The sequence below is a fragment of the Zosterops lateralis genome, assembly GCF_965231275.1.
Source record: "Zosterops lateralis genome assembly, chromosome: 11".
NCBI lineage: Eukaryota > Metazoa > Chordata > Aves > Passeriformes > Zosteropidae > Zosterops > Zosterops lateralis.
Window position 1 is genome coordinate 14,386,023 of NC_139771.1, and position 22,071 is coordinate 14,408,093.

The 22,071-nt window shown below is 41.2% G+C and overlaps 1 protein-coding gene across 1 annotated transcript in view; it reads left to right on the forward strand.

Annotated features, from left to right (window-relative positions):
- The window catches only part of PTPRG (protein tyrosine phosphatase receptor type G), a 395,271-nt gene that overhangs the window by 83,357 nt on the left and 289,843 nt on the right, over positions 1-22,071 (forward strand). Inside the window, exon 2 of the mRNA XM_083869612.1 lies at positions 4,022-4,126. Within this exon, the coding sequence (XP_083725738.1) occupies positions 4,022-4,126 (105 nt within the window). The remainder of the gene's footprint in view (positions 1-4,021; positions 4,127-22,071) is intronic.

Genomic DNA, 22,071 nt, shown 5'->3' on the forward strand with positions numbered 1-22,071 from the left:
TAGCTGATGGCTTGATACCTTTTAAACACTAATGCCGAGGGTATAATCTCTCTGAATAGTGCAATAGCTTTATATTTAAGGTAGATTGGGGATAAAATTTTGTGTTTTCATGTGAGCTATGAATACCAGTAAGGTACTCAGGCAGGAATTACCTTATCGTACCTTTGAGGGCACTTATCAAATAATTTTTATTGGAAAGTTAATATGTTGAGACAGAGTGAATGGAAAGCTGCTCAAGATGCTGAGTGTAGCCAGCACTGCATTGCCTTTGCCGTCTGCAGATCTGCAGCCCGGGCTGATTCATTTAGCACATCATCGAAAATCATGTAGTGTTCAGTGCCGCTTAAAATTATATGAAATTGTGTGAAAGAGATTTCTCCTTGTGCTGGCTTTGAGGGATCCTCTGCTCCTTGCAGGAGGAAGCAGGTCTGCAGGGCCCAGCCCAGCTCCACGGGCTGCGGCTGTTCTGCTCGGCAGACGCCAGCACTGCACTGGCAGCCAGGGGAGTTGCTCAGGATTTAATTTCACGCTTGTGTATCTGAGTGTGCAATCGCTCCCTTTCTCTTTTCATCATGTATCTGCAAGCCTCAGACCATAGATTATGGTGTTCATTTCCCCTCTGCCACCAGCACTGGCATGATGGATCAAAGGAAACCTTGCAAGGCAAGGGCTTCTGCTGTGCCTTCTCTTCATCTCTCTCTCCTGCTCTCTGGGTCTCTATTCCACCCCTCTAATTTGGCTGCTCCATGTTGAGCCTTCCTGGAGCATGTTCCTGCCCCTCCTATTGTCCCCATTTCCACTTCCCCAACTTTTGCAGGGTTTCCAGAAGAGAGGAGCCTCTCCTGTTTGCTCCCTGTCAGACCAGCCTGTTTAATTGCTGGCTTTTCTCCAGCATCCAGCTCTGCAGGAGTGGAGCAGGAAACCACTTGGCTGCTCCCTGTTCTGGAGCTGTTAACTGTCTCCCAGCTGAAAAAAAACCTTCTGGAATCCTGTAGTGATTGGTGCTAATATAACCTAAGTATTTCTTGAAAACTTAAGCTTTCATTGGTGTTGTTTTGGTCAGAAGGTATATCCCCACCTCCTCACCACTTAAATCTGGAAAAAGTAGATTCTACCTGAAACATAAGGTTGTTCTGATGTATGAAGCACTTCCTTTTTTGAAATAACTTGATTTGAATGCTTTGGCTCTTCCAGACTTTTATCTGAAAAGCCACTGTATGCTCTGTATGGCACATCTCCATGATGAGACAGTCCAGTGTAACAGATAACACCAAAGAACAGAATCACCAGATTGAGTCTGGTTTTCTGATGACTTTCCCAGTATGAGATATGGCCAGCAATATCTGTTTGTTCACTGACACAATGATACTTGTGTTTTCTGTGGCCTCATGAGAAGATGCCTGGCTGTATTGTGAACAGGCTGAGGGGAGCAAGGTGGTGTTGTGGAATGACTTTTGCATGAGCCAGACCATTTCCAGTTCACAGCATGGCCAGAGATCCTGAGCTATCATCCTTTTCTCAGAGTTTCTGCAGCTACCCAATGAGTCTTCTCTAAATTGCTGATGACTACTGAATTACTGCATGTTTCTAAGGGGCTTATTGACAGTAATGCTGGGCTATCTAGCACTGGTGCAGGATTTTATTTAGAACAGGATGTGCCAATTTGTTTCTTTTTCAGTCCTGCAAAAGCTATTTAGCAACCAACTCTTCCCATAGTTCTCTTGCAAAGTACTTGAGCTCCCTCCTGGTTTGTAACATCTTTTATGGTGGAAATAAATTTGTGTACAGCATGTCTCTTCACCTTTTATAAATACAGATAAGTGCACAAATCTATTAAGTATCTATGCAGAAAACTAAAACTGCATATTTTCATAAGAATGTCGGGTTTTTAATTGCATGAATAAGATGCTGACTGAAGCAAATGTTCAATTTCACATTAAAGTTAGGCATTTATAAAGGCTTGGATTTGCATAATTTAATTTTCTGCACAGAAGACACTGAAAATCAGTGGTATGATTCATGGCCACACCATGGTTGCCATGAGGCTTTTTGGTGGTTCCAGCTAGAAGTACAAAGGTGTTTACAACACGAGATGTTTTGCACTGACTTGGAGCCCCTGTGCCTTCAATAAATATAGATTATTTAGAGTCAGTGCCTTTCTCTGGATGTGGAGGCACACAGGAGGGCTTGCTAAGCACCTGCAGGAGCACCTTGTTCTTTGGAGGAGGCAGTGTCCAGTCTTCCTGCTGCCTGAAGGGTTCAGACTTTTTCAGCCACAAAAATCCCACAATTACTTGCCTTTTCTGTAGAGAAAGGAGAAAGCTGCTGTCTTTCATTTTGTAACAAGGAGAGGCTTTAGGTGTATTTGTCAGCACATGTGATTTTTAAGTGAATAAATGGGCCATTTTTTTCTGATAGCCTTTCCAGCCATCTGCCCAGGCTATTTCATTGTTCTCTTCCTCAGGATTTTCATGGTCTCTTATCTTTGTTCAGTTTTGTGGGGGTTTTTTGCCAAGAATTTTTGGGTCTCCACATCCCACACCCGTTCTTTCCTGTTGAAATGAATGCCTGTTGCTTCCCAACCACGTAGACATATAAAAGTAAATAAAAAGAAAAAAAAAAAAAGATTGAAAATGTTTAATTTAGTATTTTAGAGAGGAAAACAAGGTGTGTGAGGTCATGTTGCCTACAAATCCTGGTAGCATGGTGTGTTCCAGTGTTTCTAGTTCGCAGCCTAGGGTGAATTAACGTTTAGAAAGTTGCCAAGGAATCTGGAAAACTCATTCAAATGACACAATTATTACCTTTGCTCTCACAAGAGAAGATTTGGCAGGGGCAAACCTGTACTTGCCTTTCCTGAAACTGCACAACTTTTCCTACCACTTCAGGATTCCAAAACGTGCAGAAATCCACATTGCAGAGGGAAGGTTGTCCACAGAGCTGTGTAGTACTCATGGATAACCCTGGGCACAGCAGGCTCTCTGTTACTGTGGTGCAAGTGTGGAGCCTCCCAGAAGCTTTTCCAAAGGGAAAGAAAGGCAAATTCTGAGTTACTGGTGCATGATGTTCAATAAAGTCCTGGTACAGGCTTCTCTCCAGCCCAGCTGTAATTGGCCTGGGAATAGAAGGGAATGCAGCACTTGGTGACTGCATGGTAGCAGTGCTTTATGGGCTTTTCTGAAGCTTTAATTTGAATTATTCAGCTAGTTTCTTACTGATCAAATAAGTGGTTTGAGAGAAGTTGGGCATAAATTTCCATAAAGCCATTTGGTGCATACTTGTTCCTCACAGTCCATGTCTATGGATCTAAGGTGGTTTTTGTTTGTGTGCATTTATTATGGTGCTCTGAGAAATGTAGTTGAATTTATTACAGACTTTCTACTGACATTTGTGAATTTACACACCTCCAGTTCAATCAGATGCATAGAAACAATAAGCCAAATGTGCATATAAAAAGCCCAAATACCCCACACCCTCATGGAAGCAATTCATTCCTTTACAAAAGAAAAAATAAAAATTACTGGAGGTATAAAAGAAAAAATTCTGGGATGGAATGTAGGATGTGGGCTTTTTTTTCTGCTTTATTTGAATTTAACACCTTCTAGCTTGTGGAGTTTTACAAAGATTTCTCCATTCCTGTCCTCTCCCTTTCACGCTGTAAGTCATTGGTATGGCACACTGGGTGTTCTGACAGACATGGTTTGGTAGACACTGGCAAAGCAAACTTATCTTCTGGGTTTAAGAAGAAAAAGTTTGGTCACATATCAAGGCTCATATTGCTTGTTTGTGTATATCTGAATTTCCTTGTGGAAATTACTGGAGGTGCACAGGCATCCAGACCAGAATAAAGGCATTAGTGAGTCCTGGCTTCTCCTTTGCATGGGGGGAGGTTTCAGGAACATGCCTGTTAAGTTCTTTTAAGCAATACCCAGTTTGTGGTCTCTGCTCAGCAAAGTTCACTCTGTAAACTCCAGGGAGCCAATACCACTTTCTTAACAATTCCTGCTTCTTTTCTTCCCAGCTCTGACTGAAGGTTATGTGGGCTCTCTGCATGAGAACAGACATGGGAGTTCTGTGCAGATCCGGAGGAGAAAGGCTTCAGGGGATCCTTACTGGGCATACTCGGGTGAGTGAGTCTTCTTCAGAGCACTAAAACATGAAATGTCTCCAGAATCAAATTGTTTGCTTGCTTTTTATTACTACTGTGCTCAGTTTAAATCAGTTTTGCAGGGTATTTTCTTCTTCCTTCCTTGCAAATTCCCCCTGTACAGAACCCTGCCTTTCTTGCATTTCTGCCATTTACCTGCAGGATTTGCTTTATTATTCTCCTCCTTCTCTCAGTATTTAGTGTCTTGACATACCCTTGGGCAGGCATACTCCTAAACTCCTCTTTACTCTTCTAGTCCAATCAGTACATTCCCAAGCTCACCATTTGCTTACCATTTTGGGCCTTCTAGGGAGACTGTAAGCATCCATACAGATTTTTAAAAAAAAGGGAAAAAAACTCCAACACCCCAGGAGTTTTACAATTATTTGCTTCTGTACATGTATTTTTGTGATAATGTATAATGACAGTGAGACTTGTCAGTGCATCAAGCCAGGATGTGTGGTGCTGAAAAAAAACTGGAAGGATGTTTTATTATTTGTCCATAAAGTCTTATGGATGAACTCATGTACCTGCACAATTTTGAATTATAAACCCCAAATAAAAATACACTTCAGAATGATGTCTTTGATTTGCTGGTTGCTGTGTTCTAGAAATGATGTTAAGAGCTGTATTGACTCTGCAGAATATACCCAAGATCTAAAAAATTTTTATAAAGATTTCAAGCATTATATTGAACTTGTGTGTGCTTTTCTGGAAGACCTGAGATACGTTTCAGATGTTTGTTGCTGGTTCAAGAGGGTTGTTGTGCAGGGCTAGTTTTAGCTGAAGGAAAAATATTACTTTCTTAGAGGTCTGAACGCTGACAGCAGATAAATATGCAACAGTTACTTTTTGACTGCCAACACCCCTCTTTTATCCAGCCCATTTATTTCATTGGGAATGAATGATTATAGGTAAGTGTAGAGGTTTTTTTCCATCAATATACACAAGTTATCTCCATTAGATCTCAAAATACAATCTATCTCATTTGCAAATGGGGCCAGGCAAATAAAATAAATCTAAACATTTTTAGTAATGTAGGACAAATGACGACTTTTGATTTTCAGCCAGTTCAGCCTCTCTTATCTGATGCCATTTTGTCCATATTTGCTCACTGAGGGGACCAGAGGTAATGAAAATGCTGAGCTTCTGTGTTTAGGTTGAAAGTGGGAATAAATGGTGGGTGGCAGAGCCCAGATGCCAGACAGATGTTTGTTTCTAGCTGAGCACAGTGAGGAGGATGATCATGTTATCTTGTTTCTTTCTCCTTGCTTCCTCATTCCCCAGAATATTTCCCAGGAACCCTGAGCAGGGCTTGGCTAAGCAGTTCATGTCTAATGCTTGTCCTGTGGGTAGGGTTTTGGACATGCCTAGGAAGTTTACATCAAATGAGCCTACAGAGAGGGGAAACTTCACTCTGCAGTAAGCAATTAGCCTGTGTCAGTGGTTTCCAAGCTCTTTTACAGACATTATCTGGTAGGCTGCTTCCCTTCCCTATCCTCAGATGGTCAGGCCAGCTCCCCTCCAGTTATTTCTACAACAGCTGCTGGCCCAACCCCAGCAATTATGGGCAGGGAAGGAGGCTCTGCTGGGCTGAGAGCTGGTAAGTCTGGAGTTTCTTCTAAGGGACTTTGCCAAGGGGAATAAACAAGACCAGGATAGCTCCTGACAGCCGTCAGTGGGCAGCTTCTGCTGGGCCCCAGCATAGACCACGTGTGTTAGGCTGAGCTCTGGCTTTATACTGATCTCAGCTGAGCACAACTGATTTACAGCAGCACAGGCCTCTCTCTTTTTATGGCTGTGCCCGCCTGCTTGCAGAGCTTTTGTATTTTTGGGCTTAAGATTTGTGTAATAAATCCTGAGGTGGGGGTGGAGAGGTCCAAAAGGAGGAGGCCAGTTGTGGTTTTCCTGCTTGGGGGTGGACAAAGGGCACAGCTGCGTTGCAGAGAGCCCTCAGATATCCATCTTCCGCAGGATATATCTGTCCTATACTGGGCTTTTAGATTAATTCCTCAGTAGCCTGTGGGAAACCCTCCTGCTGCTCTGAGCTCTTGTGGAGGGTGAATGGTCTAGGAGCTGGTTTAAACTCTGGAGATCAGGAATTTGCCTGGTTTTATGAGTGACTATAGCATTACCCTGTGCTGCCTGGTCATAGTGATCCTCTCAGAGTTTAGATAGGAGAAACTTCAGTCATTGATCAGGTGTTGAACAACCTCAGACCTGGAACATCTGTGTGAGGTACCCACATCCCTGAAGGTGCCTGCCACAGGAACCTGTGAACTCCAGTACCTGGAGCACAAAGCTGCACCATACTTCTCCTTCCACTGGTTGGAAAGGAAAGGATTCTAAGCCTTGTAAAATAACCCTGTGTTCTACAAACACAATTCTGACTGTAACATTTATTCTAGTTCAGAAATAAAACTTGCAAAAGTAAAGACTGGATAATTAAATGAAGAAGGCCCGTTTTGAATGGGTTCTGTCAAAAAGACAGCAGGAAACACAATCAGCCCTTTAGAAGAAACTTCGTTAAGTCTCTGCTAACAACTCTTTAAACCAAATTCAGAAGTGAGCAAATGCTGAAAACAGAAGACTAGCTTGTCTTTAAATAGGAACAGCAAGACTGAGCAGAGACTGAGATCTCCTAGATGTTCTTTTTAGGATTTTAAGAAGCTCAAATGACATTTCTAGGGGGAATTCTCTGCGCATGTGTCTTCGTGTATGTTTTGGCAAAGTATTTATTCCATTATTGTGTCTTACAGTTTGCCAAAGACTTCCTAAGCTGAGACTGGCCAAATTACTTTTATTGCAACAGAAATGTGGAATAGGCACAGTATAGTCACAAGAAATAGATGTGGATCCTGAATGTGTTTCACTGCAATCTTTGCTTTCCCAAGTCATCTTTTCCATTACACTGACTACTGAATGGACAGGTTTGAAATGATTTTTAGCATCTTTATAATTGCCACAGAACTCAATATGTTCCTAGTACCCATCATAGTGACAGACAGGAGCAGTTCAGGTGCTTTTTCATCCGTGTGGACATATTTTTGTAAATACGTAAAGTGATTTTTAAACAAAAAACCAAAACAATACTTGAAACAAAACCCCACAGAAATGTACAACTGAAACATCTCTTAGATCCAGGGCTTTCTGACTGACCCTCCCTTGTGTAATGTATGCTTCTTCACAGAGCACAATATCCCAGACATTTAAAATGGCCTCTCAGTGTCAAGTGTTGCATCTGTCAGTGCTCAGAACACTTTGTTCCTAATCTGTGCAGACCCTGGTTTGCCTTGCAGTAGCCCAAAAAATGAGTGGCTTCAGGATCAGGGCCTTAGGAGGAGATTTCAGTGTGAAATGCTGATGAAGATGCTTGTTTAAGTGATGGTAGCTCTGGAGGACCTGTATCTACTTATACTTGTTCTTTTGAAAAGCTGTTGTGTAAAATTCACGTGACAATCATTGCATGAGATTGTGGAAAACCAGAAGTAGCAAAGGGCTTACCCAAATCAGGACGCTCCTTTTTGAGTCTTCAGGTAAAAGGTGTGATGTGTAATTATTCCCAGCGTTACTTTTTGTGATTAATGGTATGGAGTGGGTCTGCACTGTTCTGGGGTGAGATGTTGTAGGCGATGGTGCTTTTGTCACTGGAGTTTCCCAGCTGAGCTGGGGTGCTGGCACTGCCAGGGCTGGTGTGTGCCCTCCTGCCTTGATGACTCTTCTGCTGATCAGCTTCGATATTGTGAGCTGACTCATTAAAGAAATACTCTTTTGAGTAATCAAAACCATTTGGGCTTCTCAGAGAACAAAAAAACAGACGTTGGCTGAGGATGTAGATGTGTTCTTTTTAGATGTTTGTCTAACTGTGGCTTTGTAAAGAGAATCCTGTGTAAAAAACTTATACAGTTGTTTTTTCCCTTTAATCTTATGATGCATTCAAGGCATCTCTTTCCTCTTTGTACCTTTAGTCTCTCATATTCTATGTGAAATTACTAGTGCTGCTTATGATGCTTCTGTTATTTGTGCATGTCCTTACTGATGTTTTTTCTGCCTAAAATGCTGCATCCTTTCTCTCCAAGATTCTGTGCAACTGCCGTGAACATTAGAAGTTAATAGAAGAAAAATAGGCTTTACAAGAGTAGAGATGACCCTGTGAGTGGGGAAAGGTGTCCATTAAGAACAGGAACTTTGGCCATGCTGTCAAGCTAGTGGACACTATCAGTGTGTGAATGCTTTGTCCTACAACACTTAGGCAGTTATTGCTGTCCTTTAAGATGCTATTATTTAAAATATAACCGGTGGTGATTGTAAGAATTGAATGTTCTGCTCAAAAGCAATTGCTGGCATTAAAACAGGAATGATGGGTAATGGTTATTTCCTGAAAGAACAGCAAATGGTGTTAACTGTGATGGAATGTAACTTGGCGATATCCTTTGTAAATGTGTGAATTTCTCTCTTTGCTTAGATTGTTCTCATTAAATAAGCTGCTAATGTGAATTGGACAGGAAATAATCAGCACATAGTAAGGAAAGCATCAAGACTTATTGAACCGAGAGGTAACTAATGGGCTATTTGCTGTGGTCAGTATTTCACTCCTTCAGTCCTTCAGAATAATAAATCTTGATATTGACCAAAACTCTGGCACACCATGTGTTCAGTTATCATTCCTCTGTAAAAGTACTCATCTCCCTTAAATGCAGGATAGTCAAAAATGAGGAAGTTCTGGCTTTCTTGCTTTCTCACTCTTTTAAGCTGACTTTCTAAAGAGGAGCTGAGCTGAGAGAAGTAGGGAAAAAACATGCCCATTAATATCTGATCTGATCAGTAAACTGAGCTTTGAATATTTTTATCTGCATTCATCAGAGATGAATAGTAGTCTTCAGTGAACCCTGCTGGAACCAGCTGCAAGGCATTCGTTTCCATATGCATCTTATTAGTGGAACAGTTGTTCCAGAAATCAATGCTACACTCTTTCATAAGGGGAACACAGGAAACCATAGCTCGAGAGTTTGCTGCTACTGTCTGAGCATGAACCCTGATTTTGAATGTGCATGGCTAAAGCAACTGCTGTGTGTTTTCTCAAATGAACAGGAATTACCATCTGTATATTTTGATTGTTTCTATTCTGACGGTTCTGGTTCATGAGTCTTCACGTCCACGGCTCTGTGCAGATGTGCATGAGACACATCTGTGTCTGCAGAATCTGCATCTCAGTGTGCACATACTCAGGGCATGTCAAGGAGAATGCCTTGTACCTTTCCTTAGCTATTCTGCCCCTGTGAAGGAGCCAGTACAAAACTACCTTTTATTTCTGTTCTGAGAATGAAAAAATGAGTTGTCACGTTCCTATCCCAGAGAACAGGATATATCTTCCTAACCATAGCATGAATAAGGAATTCACAATCACACTTGTGTTGAGTATTTACCATTAGCAGTTCCCTGAGGAGAGCCAGCCTTGCCAGGAGCAGCCTAAGTAGTCTGTATCATTTTTACTAAGCCATATTGCAGGGGAACACAGCCCTGATTGAGAGTCTTGTCATTTACTTTGTTTGTCTATTGGCAAGTTTCTAAATAATCTGCTAAGGAAACCTCAGATAGTAATTTAGTTTCTACTTAGACACACACATTATTGAATACCATTAATACTGTTTACTCTCTCTCTTGCCACCTTTTCTTACGTGCCATGCTAACAGTTTATTCCAAGTACTGTCATAGTCTATCCTGGTATATATATACAATCTACATTGAAATGCTTGACTGGATTTTTAAAAGTTGGATACAGATGTGGTGAAATTCCCTTTTTTTTTTTTTTTTTTTTTTTTTTTTTTTTTTTTTCTTCTTCTTTTTTCTTTTTTTTGGCAAGGTTCTCACTAGAATTTGATTGGTTTTCATGCATAAGTGCATTAAAACGAATCTCTGATTTTTGGGTGTTATGAAATTTTTCTTTACTGTTTCTTACCAGACAGGCCATTGGCAGATGAACAGCCTTGAGAGGCTGAAATATGAGACATGCAAAGAACCAGTCCCCTCAACTTTCACTCTTTCATGAATTTTTTTTCCCTGGCACAGCACAGAGGTATAAAATAACAGCAACAGATGCTAGATAAAATCTTCAGAGCTTCAGATCCAGTTGTTCCGATAGTGCATCACAAGTATTTTTATTTTGCCCTGCTGCAATCCTGGCTGTGGCAATCTCCCCTCACATGAGGGAGCACAAAGAGCTGCTTTAGCTGGGGAGGGGAGACCTCTCACTTCTGTAAATGTACTGTGCTTTTTGTTGCATTTTCTTTCAGTGTGAACACTGGGACATTTGTGGAAAACCTCTGGAATTACAACAACCAGTGCACTGTTTCAAAGGACTGAGAATGTGCTGAAGGGCAGCAAAAAGTTGTCAATTTAGTTGATCTCTAGGCACTGAAATAAGCAACAGGATAAAATATTTGAACTTCTTTTGACATAAGAACATGTGAAAATGCATATATTTTAAGCATGCAAAAGAAAGACGGAATATTTGGGTAGCAGCTGTGATACGAGCTCAGCAAATGGACTGGAGAATACTCAAAAAGTTGGAGTCTGCTGATTTTGAGATCCTTGAATGATTGCAGTGATACATTGAAGTTCCAATCTTGATTTCATATGTAACTGAACACATATAGGAGAATAACAGTGAGGAAAGAAGCATGTGAACAGCAAGGATACTTCAGTGTGAAACAAAGAAAGCACGGAAGCTCTCAATAGTCTTGTAGTGTGTGGATTTGGAAAAAAAAAAAAAAAAAAAAAAGCAGCTTGGCACAAACATTATTGCAATAGTCCAAGCATGAAATAATCAAGGAATGAATTGGAATTCTAGTTGCAGGATATAAGCATAGTCTTTGTATGAAATGACTGAGCCAGACCAGTGCTGCAGTTGATGCAGTAGATGTAGAATTATTTCCATTATTTTTGTTATGTCAGATGGCTTCTTTGTATCTTTCCAATCACTGCTCAGAAGATAATCTTTTTTTTCAGTATCTCTGCCCCAGGAATTGTCCCATCTCTCCCCTTTCTGCCCCATTTTACAGAATGTGGTATTGCAGATTTACAGTTTTTAATCCTTACGATCCTTGCCAAGCAGCTCCTGCCTGCACAAGGAGCAGATCTGCCAGGCTGGGCTCTGAGAGTGAGTGGGGCAGGGCTGGGCATCCACCAGGGACAGCTCTGCCTCAGGATTGGGGTGCCATGTGTTTATTCTGTGTCAGACTCATAGCTCTGCTGGAGATAGGAAGAATCAAAGAGAGTCTTATCTAGATCCTTTGATACTGCAGAATGAGTGCTTTGCAGTTGAAGTTTTGATTCTTACAATGTCTCTGAGGTGAATGTGTTTGCATGGTGGGGTCTGAGGGACAGGGCAGTGTAAGTAACTCCTGGATACATCCTGTGCACAGCAGAGTGGGAAATTCAGTGTGAGTCCCAGTGCTGAGCTCTCTCTGAGGCCACACGTCCCCCCTCATCAGATGCTAATTGGAGAGGCCTTGGTTGCCTTGGAGACTGCCTCCTTTGGGGGAGACCATGGTGGTAGCACAGCTGTTGTGAAGCTCCTGAGCTCACAGAAGGTCTACTGGAGGTGATCAGGCTGTGGAGCTTAATTCTTCCTCCGTCAGCAAACTCGATTTCTCCCTGTGCTGGTGCTTTGTCGAAGCTCTTGGTCTGTTTGATGCTTTCAGTTTTTTCCAGTGGATTTGAGGAAGATCAAATTCTTTTCCTATTCAATACAGAGAACATTTGGCTTTAAGTTACAAAGTTTTTTTTTTAAAGACTGCATGTGCCTGAAAAGTTGGATGGGCACACTTTTAACTTGTCAAATTAAATAAATATGAAATCTTGCAATGGAGTGCAGAGCTGTGCATATAAATTACATCTTTAAACAGCACTTGAGTGATTTTCTGGAAATGTTTTCAACTCTCCTCTGAACTTTTAAGGGTCATCTCTGTAGATTTTCTATCTGAGGGAGGCTATTGGCACTGGAATGATTTATTCAAGAGGTATATTGCTCTGCAGTGTAAAAATAATGTCAAGCCTTACTGAGAACCTGAGTACCAAGCTTCAGGTTTTGTAAAGCTGGGAAAGCAAGTGGGTTTAATTCAACTGAACCCTGAATGAATGTTTCCTAAGTGTGTGCTCTCTCCCATTCCCATTTCTTTACACTGCCCAGTCGTGAGATAAGTGGGACTGTGGGTTGATAATATTTTCAGGATAATTAGTGAGATGAGTGGTTTCATTTGTTAAGAATTAGGAACCTTTTGTCCCTGTTGCAGAGATACAAAGATTGGCACTTGACCTGCCATATTAAGGGCTGGTGGGTGTTGCTTACTCATGGAGCCCTTGTAGCTGAACCCTCAGTAGGGTTAGATAGTTTGGAAGCACAAAACTCCTTTAAAAATATCTGAGACTCGACCAGCAAGTAACTCTTCCATTGAAGGAGTCTGCTGCCATGAGTATTAGGCCTTCCATCTCACTCCATCTCCATCCTCCTGCTTTTTTCCTGAGTTTAAGCTAAGCCAGTCTGTTCTGGCCATGGCTGAAGTAAACCCTGTCCCCTACATTCCTGTTTGGATGCAGTCTCACTCCATGTTTTCTTCATGCTGCTGTGGATTACAGCTCTGCAGGCATGTACAGCTACGCATCTCTCCTTAGCTGTAAAGACCAGGAGGGCACAAGGAGGCTGGGTGCCATGTCTCATGTCACCCCAGTGTGGCTCAACTGAGGTCTCTGATGATGGCCCATGCTGCTTTTTTCAGCTTGATGCAAATTAAAGCATTCAGGCCAACATCTAAGTTGTGCAGCTGGCAGAAAGTTCAGGAGGAGCTGTTCCACATGGGGTTCTTGATTTCTGACTCTCTTGTGAGATTTTCTGAACTCTCTTGGTGTATAAATTTCCTCCAAAATGAGCAAAAGAGGAATAGTCCCTGCAGTTGAATGCCTGAAGGTGATGAGTATTGGCATGTGACTGCAGTTCCTGTTGCTTTCCTTGTGGAATAATGAAACAAATGTTTCCTGTGTGTCCCAACTCCCCATAATACACTCACAGCTAGAGCTGAGGTGACAGAAGTCCCTTAAATGTTGATCATTTGCTTTTGCACTGTACTGGGTTGGGGCCTCCCAGGGCCACTCTGGTGTGTTTCACATCATCTGCTCCTTGAGCACTGGGGCCCATCCCCGTGTCAAGCTCCTGGATGAACAAACCACTGAGTGGACACACTCAGAATGAAGAAGTGAAAGTTAAATTATTTGCTTTGTGTTTGTGTGACTGCATTTCCCAAGTACAGAAATAAGATTTACCCAGAGGTAGCACAGCAGTGAAGTCATGGAGAGTTTAGATCACTTCATGTTCAGTTTTACATGCTGTCTTTTGCTCCCGAGGTGTGGTGGTGTGTCTGCTGCCAGAGCCTTCTGGCCCCTTGGGGTATGAAAAGCCATTTTACATGCCAGATGCTAGTCTGCCCCTACCCAGAGATGACATGAACTTTTCAGATAGATTCCACCTTGGAAGTTTCTGTGGCACTTCAGATTGTGTTTTTAATTTATATTTCTGTTGCTGGAGACATGAAATTGAGACACTTACCTTCATGATTCACTATTAGCATATGCTGATCTCTGAGGAAGGGGATTTGCTCTGTGAAGGTGTTTGCAGAGAATTGGATGTGACTTTTGTAAAGAAGGGCTCAGTGCCTGTAGTTCAGTTACTGCTTATGTTGCACAAGGGCTCCCCAGATGCCTGCAGGACATAATTGCTCTCAGTGCAAACATAGAAGAGTTACCTCTACCTTAAATTTGTGCAAGTCATCCGAGATGTGGCTTGGTGTTAAGTGCATCAATGGCTGAAGCAGAGTGTAATGAGGTGAAGACTATGAACTGGAGAAGGTACTAAGAGCTTCCTTTTCTCTGCTGTTAAAACACCAGAGCCTGCAGCTCTGTGAACAGTTAAGTGCTTCATATTCCTGTGAAAAGTCTCCAGTGCCTAAGAAGCTCTGAGCTTATTTCATGGCCTCCAGTTGTGCTGTGTGCCCCTGTTCCCTGTGTTGATGCTTGTGCATCACTAAACCAGTGGCTGTGCTCTATCTGTAAGGTCACCCCTTTCTCTCAGATTGGGTCAGAGTTACCTAGCAAGTTTGAAAGTTGTGGTGGGAGAGGAGTTGGTAGCCCAGATGCAGAAGAAGGCTCATATATGTGAGCCTATTTCTTTAGGAAATTAGGCTAATCCATGATGGGCCCCTATTCAAAATGGCAAGTGCTCACAAGTAGCTTTTCAGAACATGTGCCAGTAAAGTTGTGCTTCTGTGAGGAGACCCCTGCGAGTTCGGCAGATGGGTTCTGAAGGCTGAAAAATGTCTGGGTGGTTCAAGTGATCAAAATATTAGTCATAATTCTGTCCTGTTGTGCTAAGTGAAGTATAGCTGTTTATAGGAAATAGTCCAAGACCAGCCTTTCCATTTGATGCCCTGATCACACGTGCCAATGGAGGAGGTCTGCACAGGAGCCCTTGGAAGAGGGATTTGTAGGCAACCATCTGTTTGGCATTAGCAGAAGACCTCAAATGAGGGAAGGAGTTGTGGTGTGGCACCTGAACACATCTTTCAACATCACATCTTAGGATTTCAGTGTGAACAGGAGTGCAGAGTGTGGTAAACATTTTCAGCTTTTTTTCCCCCAAAGTACTACTGGAAACTGTAATAAAAAGTAACTGCTGGGAAAGTAGTTTTGCTGAGTTATGCTATTTCTGAAAACCCATAATGCTCCATAGGCTCTTAAGTGATACTGGGCATATTTAACATTCTTTGATGTTAATTTCCTGGCATATGGACATCTCTACTTATTAAAATAAATAAGTACTTTCAAATTTAATGAAATGATGGAGGAAATGGCCTTTTTTCACATTCACGTCCGCTTCACTGGATAATTTAATGTTTTAAAATGTAAGTTCATATTAAAGTTTAAAATTCAAGTATTGGTTTTTGAAATTCTGTAATAAAAAGGTTTTGCTGTGGGAGAGCTGTATGAATTACTGAGCATGATAACACGATTAGCCAAGTCTAGCTGATGATTTCTTTGGTACAAAATGCGAGCTGTAAATCTTCCCAGCAGGACCTACAGCACTGATCTGCTGGTGAGAACTTCTGGTACTGATGGCTGCTTCATTCCTGGGGATTACTCTGCAGCCTGGCACACTTGGCAGCTGCCTGTATTCCAGAGTGAAGGTACAGCTGTAGAAAAGATCTCCAACATCATTGACCTTTTCCCCACCACACACATTTTATTCTCTTTTGGAGCTGACATTTTCAGCTTTTTGGGGCAGAGATGAGCATTTGTTAATATTGGCTCCCAAAAAGATCTTTCCATTTTCTTTTATACTAAACGTGTGTATTTGCTTTCTCAAGGTCTTTGCATCTAATGGGAATTATTTTCTTTATAGGTGTTACTGTGTTGCTATTAAGTACAGGAAATGCACTTTGGTCCTCCCTTTTGTGCTGAAGGAGAGCAAGAATTCCCTGGAGTATAAGTAATGTTCAATGTAATTGACTGGATATAAATATTTGAGTCCTAAATATTTAATGGAAATCATTGTGTTTGAATGTAGGGATGTGCAGATGATGGAAGTTTGCTCTGTGTCTTGCATGTCTTGAGAGACTGCTCATGTGCTTTGTTGAAGCCAAGGGTGGCTTTATTTCATTTCAAGGCAGACTAGAAACTGAAGAACTTATTTTCAGGGAGAAAAATGGCAAGAGACCCGAATGAAAAACCTACTCAGCTGAAGCAGAGGTGACAAAGTTCACTGTGATTATATTGATTTTAAATTACTGTGTGGAGCTGGGACTAGCCTGTGTCTGGTCCTGCTCATGATGAGAAGAAGAAAAGAAAAAGGCCATGAATACTCTTTCCTCTGCTTCCAAATATTTTGTTACCAGTATGAAAATCCAAGAGCAGCTGTGTCCTCCTGACGTTCCCAACAGGCAAAATAAAGGTGTTCCAGCATCCTCAGTGGAGCTGAAAGGGAATAAGAGGCACAGTGAGATTGAAACCTGTTTTTTCTCCCTCAGCAGCCTACCCCTGTGCCCTGGCTTCTGAAGGGAGGACCACACAGTGCCCTGTTCAGTGTGTAACAGATGCCTCCAGTCTGTGTGTGCCCCCAGCTCTGCCAGAGATGACGTTAATAGAAAACAGAGCATGTCTTGAGTTTGATGCACTTTTGGTGAAAAAAATACTGCAACTGCCTACACCACAAATTAAAACTGAGCTGGAATTAATAGCAATTAACAGCATCTATATTCATCTACTAGAAGTTTTATAGAAGAGTCATTACTGTTTAACTTTCTGTAGTTTGCATCTGTTTCACTGTCAACGAGAAAATTATCCAGTCATTTAGAGTTAAGCATTTTCTTTTAGACCAGTCATGTGTTTTAGTATCTAATGTGTCTTTGGAGAAAAGAATTTAGAGCAAATAAAGCTAATTGTGGTTAAAAAAATTCATATATTATTATCAATGGTATATATATTATTGTAATGAAACTCTTGTTTGCCACATGCCTGAAGGGGCACAGGGCTCTGTCTTGTCCCTGCAGTAAATCCAGTGAAATCTTGATGGGAGATCTTGAACCTCCTTGTTTGGTGTGATGGAGAGAACGCCTGAGGCACTGGGGTAGGGAAGATGACTATTTCTGTTCCTTCCCCATGGTTTTCAGCAGTCTGACATAGTGTGCATTCCTGGGCCCATGCCAAGCAGAGATGCAGCCTCCAAGTGAGTCTTTATTACTTCCGTTGTAGATGATTAATTCTGTACCAAACCGTACGGGCCTGATTAACCCAGAACACTGCAATAATGCTGTTTTAAAGATCTTTAGTGCATCCATTACTTCTGTTTCCAGTCTGCTTTTTCACTAGAAAAAACCCCCATTGTTTCTTACCATTGAATTTTGAAATAGGGTCTGGGCCATAAAAATCACACTGAGCTGACAGTGGCTTGTTACGTTTAGAGTTGTTTTCATTGAGGCAATGTCCAAGATGTCCTTATTTGTAGCACCTTTGTAAGGCCAGAGGTTATTGCTCCCTCCACCACTGTAAGGGAGAAAAAAACCCAACATTTTCTGTCCTGAGCCATCCAGGAGACTCAGGAAGCAGAGACTAGGGGGGTCCAAACTAGGGTTTGTAGATGTGCTTCATCCCTTTCAAGACACAGCCCACTCAGTGTGTGGTAGCACAGCTGTCTGAGCCACCCAGGTGTGTTATTCTCTGACTGAGAGGGCTCCAGCTTTCTGGAGCAGGTTATTCCTGCAGTGCAGGTGGATGCTACCTGCCTGTGAGTGTTGGGTCTGTGTGAGCCGAAGACTTGGGGTAGTTCTGCAGGCAAGGCAGGATGCTTTGCAAAATTTGCTTCACAATTCTCTCAGCTTTTTTAATAAGATGTTTCAGTATCTTTGGGGTGTGCTTGTTGATTTTATATGTTTGCAATTTTAAGCTCAAAAATACTTTGTGGCTCCACTGTAGTAGTGCAGGTTAAATAATCTATCCATATTTTGCAAATCACTGAACTTTAATACCTTTATCTAAAAGCATTTTTGGGGCAGTGCTTGGCTCTTAGAAATCTGCTGTTTATCAGGTTTCTAAAATCACTCTTCAGGTCTTTTATACTTCAGGGTTTCAAAAAATAAAAATAACAATATTCTATTGTCCCTGGAAAAAGCCTTGTACCCTTATCAACATCCTCTGGCTTGGCTGGGGAAAGCAAATACACCCCCTCATTCCAATGGCCATGTAAGGACACAGCCTTGTATTATTTCTGTGGGATTGTGACTTCTGTGACCTCTTGCTGGTGGAGTATTTGCCTGAATAAATCCTATGATAATGTGCTGTTGGCAGAACTTACCCATACTGGGGGAGCAGGGATGGTGTGGAGCAGGGAGCACCCATTCAGACTCTTGTACTTGGTAAAATAAGCATTTTTTGCCAAATCTGGAAGAAGGGAAACAGTATTTGTGGGAATCACTTGTGTTTCCCAACTGTGGCAGTTCTGCTTCCTGATTCTCTTCAGCCCAGGTCAGTCCAGCTGAAGCTGGAGGTGATAGACTTTGGTCTCATTATCTCTTCTCATCAGTTCTCAATTTTCTTGCCTTCACACATTTTTTTTCCTTGAACATCCATAGCAAGGCAGAGACCTCCAGTCAGTTACACTGTTCAGTTTCTCAGACACATTTTGAATAATTGTGCCCTGTCTCCACAAGTCTTGCTTTCACAAAAGGATCTATTGCTGACTTTTTTAGACTCTAGATTACATTATCTTGATGCATACACGTTGTCTCCCTAAATGAAAGGGAAATTATTTTTCATCAATGAAAATATAACTGCCATTCCTGTATGGTTTTAAGCCCAGAGTGCTGGAAACAATCTGACCATGTCCTGCCAGCCAGTGCCTCTGAGAGGTGTTTCTCAAGCAAGCTGCATGCCCAGGGGCTGACAGGGAAAGCTTGCTTCTTAAAATAAACCAGTTTCTAAAAGTCAGATTTTGGCTCCCTGGAAGCCTATATTTTTGCAGCCACCTGTCCTGACTGCTTCCTGGTGTGATTTAAACCTGTGCAATCTGCCAGTGTATGCTGATAGAGATTGCTTTACAGCAGGCTGGGCTGCTCTACCGTGTCGGGATGTGCTCTAGAAGCATTTCACTGCCTCCTCTACATGGAGGTGGGCAAAAAAACAAAGCCCTGACTTGAAACTCCACGTGGTTCCTATGAAGCTGTTAAGGCTGTAGACTTCAATGGCAGAGAGACTGAACTGTCAGAAACTGGATCCATCTTCTCTTAAAAAAAAGGAGAGGAAAAGGAAAAAACACCTCCCGCTGGCAACTTCCATGGGTGGAATTTTGTACCTCCAGGACAATCAGACAAGGATTTTGATTCATGAGATAATGGTTACCTTTAAAATAGTGAAAGTTGGATTCAGGAGAAGGTTGCTGTTAGATTAATTGGTGTTGGTAGAATTGACAGAGGTGTAATGTAGAATTGCTGCCGTCGATGGAAGGCACCAGTGGAAGCACATTGGGTCAGTTGTGTGCTCACATTATCTCCTGTGGTACAGGTGACTGAAGTTTGACAGATGAACAAACCTGTGTGAGTGTGAGATGGCTTTTTCTGTGTTTAATGCTCTGATAAAGAACTAAATACCTATTTTTTTAAATATAGCTAGGAAATACATTATCAGTTAATTTAAATGAAGTTCTTCCTTTGATAGTTTCTCTCCTCATATTCAGTCATTCCTGTTGTTTTGGGTGTTTTTTTTAACTGAATTTGTATCTTAAAGCAAAGCCAATTGATGGAAAAGAGGAACATATATTCCACAGCATTAAAATAGAATGAGAGTTTTGTCTTCAATGGCTTAAGAAGGCACTTTAAAGACCTTGCAGTATAAATAAATTCTGCAGACCTAAAACTTTTTTTTTTTTTTTTTTTTGGCTTGTTTAATTCAAAATGATACCAATATCTCCTACAGGAATTGATAACACAGAGAAAATGGACTTCATTTTCAGGGAGATGAATTAGGATGAAAAAATGCTACTGGAAGGGAGAATTTGGGAGAAATCTTAATAGAAATCTCCAATTAGTTGAATGGCTGGTTATCTGTGACAAGACATAATATTTACTAGATATTGCAAGCTGCATGTATGCTTACAAAGAAAAATGTAAAATAATATTCAAGTTTGTGTACTGTGTGTTGTTAAATGTGGGTGATCTTTGCAAGGCTTTATGGCTTAAATAAGTTTTTGAGAAAACATTGGGAGAAACGTATTAGTGGAGTGTAAGATTATGAAAATGGCTGTGTTTGGGTACCTTGTTAAAAATCTTTGTCAAACAGCCATTTTATTCCACTTGGCTCTAATTTGATAAGCTAGGCCAGCAGAATGAGGATCTCATATTTTTGTCAGTAAAGGCAGTTCTATAAAATAAGAAGGAAGAAAATCTATCCCTTTCAGCACATAAATAAAAAATGGAACTAACTGAAAGCTAGATGGTAAATGGTGTGAAGTCTGAACCCTAAACTCCTTTCATCAAATACTTCAAGTTGAAAAAAAAAAAATATTGAAATCCCACTGGAAGTAATTTTATGAAAATTAGAAATCCTATTCTTAGTCCTTTCATTTGCAGAATATTTTAATAATATTTTACTTTCCTAGAGGTAGTTTCAATCTTGCATTGATTAGTCATAGGTGTGAGGATCAGGTGAAGTGTCATTAGCTTGTTTTTAATTGCAGAGGGAATTTTATAACGTAAAATGTCTATATGAGATGGAAAATGTAGAAGAGAAAAACAAGGTAACACTTGAAACTGAGTGTTCCATGTGAAGTGTGCTGCTTTGTCCATCTCTGACAGTTTTCCAGGTAATCTGTAAATCATGTGTTCGTTTTCAGCAACATTTCCTCCTGTCCATATTGTAGAGCAATATTAATGTGGGGTTTTGTGTGTTTCTGCATCTTGGGTTTTGTTTCTCAGTAGAGGTGGAACCCCATGGTGGCTTCCATTCTGTCTTGATGGTAATGTTTTCACCTGGTGAAAAAGGAGGACACCCTTTGAACTTATGTGGATTAAAACTGGGGGGTGGAAGTAAACCCAAGCTGCACCTTCTTTTGCCATCTGAGGTTTATTTCCCTGATGAATTTTGCGTGTGCCCACTTCCCACAGTAGCTGGGAGGCGAGTATCCTGGGAGGTGCCCCTGCAAAGGTTTTAGGTCGCTGCCTAAATCATTGCATCAGCTGTACAAACCTAGAGATGGACTGGAAAGAGGTGAGAATTATTTTTAGGGTTCTTTTTTCCTAGTCAGAGAAGAAAATAAGAGGCTACTGACATGATGGCCAATGACTAATTATCACCTGTTGCTCCCCCAAGAGCTGAACAGGGGATTAGCATTCCCTCTGCTCCCCCTGCTACTCCTGCCCTCAATTGGAATTCTTTTCAAACCGTGTTTCAGACGAAAATGCAACAGTCTGGCATGAATGAACACCGATATAGATCTGTCTAAGCTCTTTTCTCACTTCAAACTCAGTGATAGTTAAGACAGGATTATAAAGGAGCAAGAAAATTCAGCTCAGAAGTCTTGAAATCAAAGCAGTTCAGTAAAACGAAGGTATTCTCAAACCTTTGTGCCAATTAACACTGGGCTGTGACAGCAGAGTCTCTTTTACCTCATAAAAATTCGTGCTGGTGCCTATTTGGGTGGGTGGATTTAAGCAGGGGGAACCTATAAGGTTTACTTTTGATGAGCTTTCCTCCGGCGCTGGGTCAGATCAAGCAATGCCTGACAGTTGGATTTTTATCACTTCAAAGAAGAAAATATTTAGCATGATATAGAGATTAGATGCCCATGCTGATGCTGTTAACTGTGCTGAGGACACCTTTTTTCAGCCAAATGCGTGTCCCAGAGGAGACATTTCTTGCTACCCATCAGAAGCATTAAAATTTGGAAAAATTTATATGGATTTTGGTTCCAATCCCACTTACAGGGAATAAATTCCAGAGCTCAATTTTTGCAGTCACTGAAACAATCATGAAATTTGATTCCTATCAGTAATTCTGTAAAACTGTACCTGGTGATTGTAAATTACACTGCATATATGCTCTTAATAATGTCAGGGCACTGATGTCCAACTGTGCATGAAATAAATAAGTATAAATGCTGTTGGAATCTTCTTAAAGCTTGTTTAAATATTACTGATTCAACCCAAGTAACATCATTACTGATACAGTAGGTGTTTTTATAGTGGATCTTTTCCATTTTAAAATTCAATTAATCATGGTATGTTGTAATTTTTTTTTTTATTCTATTCATTCCAGGGAGAGAAATAATTGGCTGTTTTTGCAAGACGTAGCTGCTTTAAAGAAAAAAAATATAATCCAAAATCAAATTA